The 11,105-nt window shown below is 37.2% G+C and overlaps 1 protein-coding gene across 1 annotated transcript; it reads left to right on the top strand.

The window, feature by feature from the left end:
• Window positions 1-3,724: 3,724 nt before the first annotated feature.
• LOC149235055 (polygalacturonase QRT3-like) lies at window positions 3,725-5,936 on the top strand. Its single transcript, XM_089461282.1, has 3 exons — window positions 3,725-4,139; window positions 4,233-4,469; window positions 4,556-5,936. The coding sequence occupies exons 1-3, from the start codon at window positions 3,876-3,878 to the stop codon at window positions 5,630-5,632; spliced, it is 1,578 nt and encodes a 525-aa protein (XP_089317408.1). The 5' UTR covers window positions 3,725-3,875; the 3' UTR covers window positions 5,633-5,936.
• The last annotated feature ends 5,169 nt before the right edge of the window (window positions 5,937-11,105 follow it).

The raw sequence follows: 11,105 nt of genomic DNA, 5'->3' as shown, positions 1-11,105 counted from the left end.
CCATATTTACCTATTAAGCTCAAATGTCCTAAACTTTTTGAGGTAAAGGATCAAATTAATCTTGTTTTGCAGCTCTATGATGAAGGGGCCGAGAGCAGGAGAAACAATTTTGATGGCCTATCAGTTGGCCAATTTTTGAGTAATTGTGTTGATTATGAGCAGTTTCTTTTTCAGGTTTTAGTGTAGGCTTAATTTGACTCCATGCCCAATGGATACTAGGCAGTGTTTTTAAGCTGATTTTGTATGAAGGCATTGGTCTGCAGTTCTTGAGACCTCACAGGGAGGATCTCATCCCCAGAAGGAGCCAGTGTTAGCTCTGCTACATTTTGTGACTTTTGATGGATAAAGCAGGTTGGGCAATGCTGATTTTGGTTGCAAAGGAGCTCGCAGCAGTTCATTGTATTCTTTCTCCTTCATTTGCATTATTCCCTCATAACTCCTTACACCTCCATTTCCTCCTTCCTTTTAAATCCTCCTTATTCTCCTTTAAGTCCCTTATCCCTGTTTTTCTCCTTTAAACCCTACATAAAACCTTTGTTTATTTAGCTCCCGGGCGTTTTTGTTTATAAACCCTATAAGCCCCGATAACTCGTTTAAACCTTGTATAAATCCATGTTGTTTAACTCTTGGGCGCAAAGTTTAAAATGCATGACAGCACGCCTGATCCATTTATTCCTCATCGTTTAACCGTAGCCGTTGATCATCGCGATCCAACAGTCATAACCCTTTTTCCCGCGCAATTAAACATCACACGCTTTCCTTATCATCTGACCATCCATCGCGAGATCAATGGTGGACGCTTCCCCCGATCGCGCGACTTGCGCACGCGTTAACCCGCGGGGGCAGCGGTTTTCATCCGCCATGTGGCACTTTCTTACGAGATCGCGCGGGGTTATACGGAAATCGTCGTGGGTGCAAAGGTGATGCGAGGAATACCGCGCGCCTCCCAAAACCGTTCTCCCGCACGTTAATGTGCGTGCACCTTCCACTTGCGATCACCGTCGGATCTACCACGTCCAGATCTGACGGCCCTTATTGCTCCATCCTCGTCACCTCCCGATAGCCCCTAAAAATCTCCGCCGTTCGTCTGAGCTATCCAACGGCCCACATTTGATTTCCATTTCTTCCCCATAACCATTGTGAAATCTTTCTCTCCCGTCGATCCACGCGATCCGGCGGTTGATCTTTCTCCTTTCGCCCATGCCTCCGCCATTCCTTCCACACCTTTAACCTGTTTTGTGCTCTCGAAGGAGGAAGAAGGCTAGATCTAGCACTTTGCGCCATTACTCCTCACCAACTGCATTTAAAGAAGAGCACGACCGAGAAGAAAATGGATGACTTCGAACGGATAACAGCATTTATCAGTTATGGGTTTGTATCAGTCAGTACTCCACCTGATCAGAGAAGGACAGCAGAGCATCCAGAAAGGCCAATTTTGTCCATAAAGCAGTCAGACCATAACAAAGCCCCATATCTAAATTGTAAATGCGGTTGGTGGTTAGTTATGACCCCTCCACGCGTAGGTTAGCAGAGATTTTTTGTAATCAACCACCATATATACCCAGAGACAGAATGTAAGATGGTTGATGAATGTTATTTTTATGTAGACTTCAACTTCTGGAGACTGCAACTTTTGTGACACCTGCAGCTTCTGGGCTTCTTTTCCAGCTAATACAAGCTTCTTTTGCTGTTGATTGCTCACTTTCCACTTATTCTTCTTTGTTCCAGGCTGTGCCTGTTATGTATTTATTCATGTGTTGTTGATGCTTAGCATTAGAGGGGCTATCATCGCACCTCTGTGTCAGAATCTAGCTGCATCATTGAATTTGTATGCAGGTTTCTGTTGTTTTAATGCCAGAGGGTTGTCATCCTCTCTCTACATTAAAAGATAGATTTACAAACCTTTTAACTGGTTGCAACTGGCCATCACAGGGTCTTGTGCATCTGCTGGTGTGATCAGTGTTCTCCATTATCACATTTTCCTTAAAACTATGAGTAATTGGTGGTCTAAAGCCTTGTAGTCTGGGAGTGTTCACCCATGTCTAGGGTTAAGCATAGTAGAAGTGGTTATCTGGCTTGAATATGCAACATTTTTTTCATTCATCCACCATTTATCCAACATTTTGTTGAGTTTGTAATGTTCCCGAGCATCTCTGATATACAACCTAGGAGAGTTTCTTGGGGTGATAACACTCCTCACATCAAGATGGCTAAAGTGCCCAGAGAGAGGTATAGACAAATGCTAAGCAGAAAGCAAACTAAGGTTTAAAGGGAGAGGGTGACAACTTAATTTGATTGTTGGACACAAAAATAGAAATAGTTCTTGAGTTAATATATATTAACTAATAACAACTAGTAATATGAATTGATAACAAAATTATCATAACCGGCCTAGATCCATCTTAACTCTCGATCTATCAAGCGGCGAGAGGGATCAAATCTCTAGAAGTGCAAACTTTTCCTCAAGTTTTGCACCCAAGAAAGAGATTTGCACCTCGAGAGATTCGATCCCTCTCAGCGCATGATAGATTCAAAGTCATGATGGATCTAAGCTAGTACATAATAATAATAAAATTGATTAAAAAATATTATATGTAAAAGTTAAACATTACATATTAAAATGACATTAAATTAAAAATATTATATGTTAAAAGTTAAACATTACATATTAAATGTTTACCCTTTTTTTGAGATCTACCGCATACAAAACTGTGAAACAACTCTCATGCAATTATTACACATAATAATATTAATTATTAATTAACAACCATAAAAATATTATATACTATCTAAAAATCACAACACAAATATTAAAAAAAATAATAATAATAAAAACTCTTCAATACACATAATACGAAAATAATAATAAAAACTCTTCAATACACATAATATTATATCTTAATAAAACTGCGATAATACTTTTAATTTATTCATCAATTAAATTTCAAAAACATCATATATAAAATTAAATATTACATGTTCTACGGGTCAAAAAGTAACTAATAAAGATCAAAAAGCGAATGCAGGCTTATAATTTATAAAAATTAATAAAATAAAACCATCAAAATAAAAAATTATCACAAATTTACCATATTTAACTCAAAAATTAAACGGTCCCTAAAATTACTTTTCCCCCCTTTTGGCAATTTCACCTTGAAACCATCATTTATTATATTTATTACTCTAGGACCTAAATAAAATAAAACAAAATCCTTAAAATCAAAATCCACCATAATTTATTATAATTATTACATTATTAGCTAAATAAAATAAAACAAAATCCTTAAAATCAAAAGCTACCACAATTTACCATGTTTAATATAAAAATTGAAGTATCCCGGTATTTCAAAATTTTCCTCTACTTCCGCAATTTAATTACCCCCGTGAGATCATTTACTATAGATATTACATTCCTACCTTCGTTTGGAATGAAGACCATCTGACACTGAATATAGCGTCCAACTTTGAAACACAAAAGTACACGTGACCGCGGGGAAATTGGAGAGGGGTCCAAGTGATCTGTATTGTGAGAAAAGGGTTTGAGTCCCATCCAAATTCAAATCTCGCTCCGAGAAAGTCGCAGCGCGTGCCAATAGACTTACCCGATAGGCCATGGAGGAGAGCCGTTTGATAAGCGACAAAGGAAATACCTCGTGGGTTGCGCATGGCACGCTGTCTATATAGTCTGAGATGACCGGAGACGCCATTGAAAGCAGAAGCAGGCGAGCATACAGCCTTCAGAAGGAAAAGCCGAAAATCAAGTAAGGCAACTTCTGAAAATGGCCCTTGCCGGAAATATTGTCTGAGAAATATAAGGCCATCATAAGGCCCGCATTTCTTTTTTTAATACTGCGTCTCAGCCTGTGAACGGAGATATGGGAGGCCTCGGGATTCTTTCGATCTTGGCTGTGATTGCGTTTCTTGGCAGTCTATCACAAGTGGGTGGTCACAGGCTTTTTAGATCATGCAAGCCTGGTGCTTGCTTCAGATCCCACTCGAAATACACTGTGGAGAGTCCGGACTCTCGGGTTGTCAATGTTCCCACGTATTTCAATCGGGCTGAAGCAGAGAGAGTTTCGGCTGTTCGCTGGGAGCGGGCGCGGTCGCTAGCTGCAGCACCCAGGACTGACAACTCCAAGGTAATTAATGGAGATAGCAGCATTTTTTTTTCTTCAATTTGAGCAACGTTGATGAGTTTTTATTGAGTTTTTTTGTTTGTTGGTGGTGCACAGGTCCGGTCGAATAGTCGCTTATTGTATGTTACAGACTATGGCGCCGATCCCACCGGAACCACGGACAGCACGAAGGCCCTCTTGGCTGCGATAAACGCGGCCTTCAATGTAGCCACGAAAGAGCAGACGATGTCCGGCTTACGGGACCTCGGAGGCGTAGAGATTCATCTCGAAGGAGGAAATTACCTCATCAGTGGACCTCTGCAGCTGCCTGCAAGCGGAGGCAGCAATGTTTTGGTAATCAACTGAAATCAAATCCCTTTGAATAAATTGCAGGTATCAAGACACGAATTACTAATTACTAATTGATTCCATGCGTGCAGATTCACGGGGGAACGCTGCGGGCTTCTGCAAATTTCCCAACTGATCGTTACTTGATCGAGCTATGGTCCTCGACAGATGTGAAGCTCAGTGCAAACCTCCACGGAACCGAGCTTGCGGCCTCCGCGAAGAACAGTTTCCAGCCTATCGCCTCATACGAAGATATTACTTTGCGGGATTTAATGCTAGATGCAAATTTTCGAGGCGGGGGAATTCTAGTCGTCAATTCCCTGAGAATCAACATCGTTAATTGCTATATATCGCATTTCATGTCGTTTGGCATCATGGTTCAGGGCGGACACGAGACATTCATCCGGAATTCTTTCCTTGGGCAACGTATTACCGCGGGCGGAAGCGCCGACGAGAAGGACTTCAGCGGCGTGGGCATAAGTCTCATGAGCAACGACAACGCTGTAACGGATGTCGTCATTTTTTCAGCTGCTGTGGGGATTTTGGTGAGCGGGGAGGCTAATATATTCACGGGAGTCCACTGTTATAACAAAGCCACTCGTTTCGGAGGAGTTGGAATCAAGCTGAAACTCGGCGGATTCACTCAGACGAGGATCATCGGTTGTTATATGGACTATACTGCCATTGTTGCAGAGGATCCCGTGCAGCTTGATATTTCCAATAGTTTCTTTCTGGGCGACGCCAACATAGTGCTGAAATCGTCCGAGGATAAAATAATATCAGGTGTGAACATTGTAGATAATATGTTTAGTGGCTCTTGGAAGGACATTGTTCAATTGGAAGGACAATTTGAAACGGTTGATCAGATCGTTGTTGACAGGAACAATGTTCATGGGATGACGCTTAAATCAACCGTGGCTCGTGGCACAGTGCAGGGCAACGGAACCAGATGGGCCGTAGATTTTAATCCTTTTCTGCTCTTTCCCAACCGTATTCAGCATGTTCAATATTCTTTCTATACATCTGATGCTTCGTTTCCGAGGCATGCTATCAGAAATGTCTCTCAGAACAAAGTGGTGATCGAGGCAGATACCCAAGTCTCTGCAACAGTTGCAGTGCAGGTAGATCAGAGTGCCACTTTTGTTCAAGGCAGTGGGATTTATTCCTAGATACGGGCATTCTTCTTGGTTCATTACCTATGGGTTTTTGCCAAGGCCCTAAGGCACTTGGTTTTCTTCTTGGGCAGGGGGCGGGGTGTTTCGGAATTTCCGTGGGCTATTTCTGCCATGATTTCATCCATAGAACTCTATTCTAAGGGCTTTTAGGGCCAAGGTTATTGATAGTCATCATCTCACAATAAGTATCCTGGATTACAACTGCCGAAATTATCGGCGTAGTCTTGGGGATAGGAATCTGGCCACAATTGGTCAGTACCTGTATTCTTTATTGTAACGACTTTGAATGAATGGTCAATAATTATGGAGTCAAGTGTTTTTTAAATTTAGAATTGGGTTTTCAGAATTTGAATGAATGGTGAGTAATTATTGAGCTAAATGTTTTTTATTTAGAATAGGGTTTTTTTGGAATTTTTTTAATGTAAATTTAATAATTTGAGAATAATTTGAATAATAAGATTGTTTTCAAGATTAATTACATTTTCGAAATTTGATCAATTTTACGAACCAAAAATTTATCTTTATAATTTTAATTGTACATATATAATTTAATATATACTATTCAAACACTTTAATTAATTATTAAATTAATATAATATTTAGTTAGTTTAGTTGCTAGTTTATAAACAAATATATAATATTGTAATTATTTTATATTTTTAATAATTAAACAAATATATAATATTGTAATTATTTTATATTTTTAATAATTTTATTTTTTTTTATGGATAGTTTTTTAATCAAATACATTTTATTATTTTTATATATTTTACTTAGTAACTAATTTAACTAATTTACCAACAGTTAGTTCTGGACATTAATGCATCTATATTATTTATTCCTTGACATGAATTAATTTTTCACCTTGTTCTGAGGATGGACCACATTAGTTGATTTGAAACATTAACCAAACTCGAATATGTAATTAATCCAAAAAAACATCTATTTCACATTATAAATCATAAAAATCTTAAATCTAACTTAATAAATGAAATTAAAAAATTTCAAATTATTTTTTAGGTTTTCACTTTCATTTTTATTTTAATAATTAGGAATTCTCAACCTTATCATAGCAAATAAATATTTTAACTGCTATCTTATATTTAATGCTAAACAATTTGTGTATCACTGAAAACAAATAGGGATGGTAATTTAGTTTTCCCTGTTCCGGATGATATTTGTATTTTGACCATACATATGGAAAACATTGCAAAACACACTTTCCTTCGTAAAATTTCAACCTTGACGATTTAAATTTTCCGACTATGAATTCATAAAAGACCCATGAATCCATCGCGAACTATGAAATTTTTTACAGTTTTCTAATAAATATAATTTCTTTACATTGAAAATAAGACTAACCCATTAAGGCTAACCTGCGTATTAATATCATATGCATAATCAATTTATTTCTATAGAAAGCTTTATCAATAACAAAGTAGGTTTGACATGAAGGTGATAAGTTGAAGTGGGTGTAAGATAAAAAAAAAACAAATTGAATCTCATTCTGTAATGTTTTACAATGAAAAAGTTAATTTGAATTAGGTTTTGAATAAACTTAACAATCAGTACGAAAAAAGCAAGATTTTGTATTAATATTGGATGAATTACATATTACATATAGTCTGTCTGAAAAATGAACTTAAAACATAGACTCAAAAGTCTATAAGCAATCTTCATCATAAACTTTATCTCCTAAAAGCATGCACAGAGGGAAGAGAAGCAGAGATATGTGACTAAACATTGCACAATGTATGAAATCAGAAAAGATGACCAAAAGTTTGGCAAGAGATAGATAAAACCCTATTGTATGAACATCACTTGTAAAGATGTAAAGCATGCATTGTGAAGGAACCATTTGCCAAGACTCAAAGATCATAGGGGAGAGAGAAACAGCAAACCGACAACACGCAATCTCAATGTTAATAAACTGCATTCCATTTAAATAATTAAATTGATGATATGAGTTTAGTTAATATAAAATACATATAATGTTTTTTTAGATAATATGTAAAATAAGAATTTTTATTTAATTTTCACAAATAATATTATCAGCTCATATTAATACACTGTTATAGAGCCTTTATTCCAACAACAAAACATCTCATATATTAATTTAGTACCTTTAAAATTAAATAATAATTATATTTCGTCTGTCATCAAAAACTTCAAAGTAAATGTATTATAAGAAGAGTTTCGGCGTAAATCACATGTAGAAAATCTTTGTCGACGCATTTCGAACCAACTAGTGTGGTTCATCGTCAGGACAAGTTGAGGAGTTAGATGAGAGATGAGAGATGAGAGATGTTCAAAAACTTCAAAATAAATATATTGTTAGATGAGGAGACGTGTCGAGTTTAAGATTAGGGACGGTGCTGAGATTGCTGTGATTTATGTAAATGGAAGTGTTTGTGATAATCATGTTTTATTAGGTGACTTTGCCCTAGATCGCTTTCACTCAGAAATTACTTATAAGAAGCAAGGTGATGTGTTATTAGGTGACTTTGCCCTAGATCGCTTTCACTCAAAAATTACTTAGAAGAAGAAAGGTGATCCGTTATTAGGTGTCTTTGCCTTATATCGCCTTCCTTCAGAAATTACTTACAAGATAAAAAGGTGTTCATATCTGAAATTTGAGTGAGTATGTTATTAAATTCTTAATTTAGAAAATACTTAATACATAGAATTATAAATATGGGTTAAGTTTTTATTATAAATTTTTTTATTATGATTATAGATTAATTTGGTCTCGGTGGACGTTAACCACCATCATCATCATATTAATTATAACAATGTTAATTTTTTATTATTATTATAGTGAATCAAGGATATCATTGTTTTAACTTTTGTAATTATGTTGAAAATATTTATTAAAATTAAAATTTGTAAACCTTTGTTATGATTATATTTATTATAATTATGTTAATTATTATTATTTCTATTTATTAAAGAATGGTTATATATATATATATATATATATATATATATATACATATACATATACATATACATATACATATACACACACACACATATATATATATATATATATATATATATACTTCTGCCCACCCAAAAAAATTGAAACGTGATCAAAATATCGCTATGGGTCCTTATAATCGAGTTGGCTAGTGGTTAGCAACAATTGGTCTTCATACATTTTGTTTCCCACCTCTTTTTGTTTCTTCAACCTTTGAACCTCATGGACCTAAGAACAAAGTACTTCACATGGACTTATAGGAATTTCTCTCCCGAGAATGTGATGAACCACATCATTTTTACGGAGAAATTCTTGATTACCGAAAACAATACCTCGATGAACCAAAACCATTGTTTGCATTGCTACCTATTGCAATAACCAGACTATCCCACGAATCTGGTAGAGAACACAACAAACTAATGCACTTATCTTCATCTAAAATTTTGATATCAACAAACAATAACTGACTTACCATAGTATTAAACGCATTCAGATGCTCTATCACCGAGTCTTCATATTTCATCCTCAGCTTACACAACTTTTACCGTAGGAACAGTTTATTCACTAGAGACTTAGAATGGTACAAAGCCCTAACTTGTCCCACAAAGCCTTCATCGTAGCTTCCCCTGATACATTCAGCAATACTAAATCTGAGACACACAATCGTATTGTGCTCTTTGCCTTCTTATCCAACTTCTTCCATTCTTCATCAGACACTCCTGTTGGTTTAGTACCAGGATCTACCACGATCCACTGATCTTTATCCACCAACAAATCCTCCATCTTGAGTTTCCACAACTCAAAACTCTGACCATTAAATTTCTCAATCTCTATCTTTCCACTGCTCACCATCTTCTTTCACCACCAGAATCGATCCCGTAGATCTCCCACTGAACGGGGTCTACCACAAGCTCGAGTGAAACCCCTCAGCAAAAAAGGCATCCCCTTGAAGCCAAAATAGCTCTGATACCAAATGTAGGTTTTAACCCCGTACAAAAATTACCTACATACGAATTCTAAAACATAGAAAATAAACAATGTGAGAGCATAACACATAAAACACATATACACAGAGATTTTCCCATGGATCCCAAAACCGGGACTACCAGCTTGATTTTTCGTTATATTCCTTTCAATGTTACAATACATATTTATACATGCCAAAGCATCCAATACCATGGATTGAAAACCATCGCGTCCAAAACCATGTGTGAAAATCATGCACAAAACCATAGGTAGGTTCGCCAAACTTAATATAGGGTCCAAAAAAAAAATTCTGGGGCACTGCCCCGGACCCCATAGAGGGGGTCTACCCACCCCCCTCAAACCCCTTGAACAAGGGGGGCTCCCGCCCCCACTGTGACCCCCCCCCCCCGCTCACTAAGCAATCGGCGCAATGAAGGGGGGGCTTTTCCCCCCCTCTAACCCCCTCGGTTCACTACGTGGGCTAGTCGTGGAAATAATAACACAACCCAACATTCCCAAGGATGAATAGGTATAGGTAAGGATTGATATAGACCTTATTTTATGTAGGCTTGTTGGCACAACAATATGCATCTTCTTCTGAACCCAGCTACCTGATTTTGCATCTTGGCCCAATGAACATACCTCTAAATGTTAACCACAATATTCACTACACCTAAGTGCCCTACAACCTTGGAGATGTGAGCCTCTCTAATCAGCTGCAATCGCTCACCTTTAGGAACAAATATATTATCCAGCCTGTAGAGTAACCCATCTTGGAGATGGTAGTCAACCTTGTTATTGCCATAGTGCATATGACTCTGACTCTGCAACTGTTGATACACCTCTTTAAAGTCCCCATCTTTTGAATATGCTTCTCTGTATGCATCATGGATGAATGGATCCATGTGCATAAGAGTCCCCAAATCTATTATATTTGATGTTGTTGGCCTTGAAAGCATGTTGTCCAACTTGTTTTTGCTTCCCTTCTTATACTTGATCACTAAATGAAATTGTTGTAAAGACCCCATCCCCTTGTAATGTCGAGTCTTTTGTAGCTTACTTTGGTCCTGCAAGTACTACAATAACTGGTGATATGTGTGGATTAATGTCTCCTTTCCCGTCATATATTGCTTCCACTTCCTTGTGGCTTGCACCATGACATAGAGATTCTTTTCATAAGTAGGGTAGTTAAGGACTTCCCCATGAAATACTTCAAATGGTAGCATACATGCCTTCCTCCCTCCATCAAGAGAGCTCCCATACTATAGCCACTCCCATCTATCACCACTTCAAAGGGTTATTGCAAGTTTGGTAATGTCAGAACTAGTGGTTATCTAATCTTCTTGTTTAGCTCTTCGAAAGGCCTTTGTTGACCTTTGCCCCACTCGAAAATCTTTCTAGTTATTGTTATGGTGTGGAGCAGTGTTGTTACCTCTGAAAATGAGGCTATGAACTCCTCATGTACTATTTTTCCCCATGAAACTCTTGACCTCAAAAACATTAATAGGAACCACCCATTTC

Source organism: Pinus tabuliformis, chromosome 8, assembly GCF_031772625.1.
Source record: "Pinus tabuliformis cultivar Carrire ecotype Pingquan chromosome 8, CPIR1, whole genome shotgun sequence".
Classification (NCBI taxonomy): Eukaryota; Viridiplantae; Streptophyta; class Pinopsida; order Pinales; family Pinaceae; genus Pinus; species Pinus tabuliformis.
This window is presented reverse-complemented; position numbering and strand designations above follow the sequence as displayed.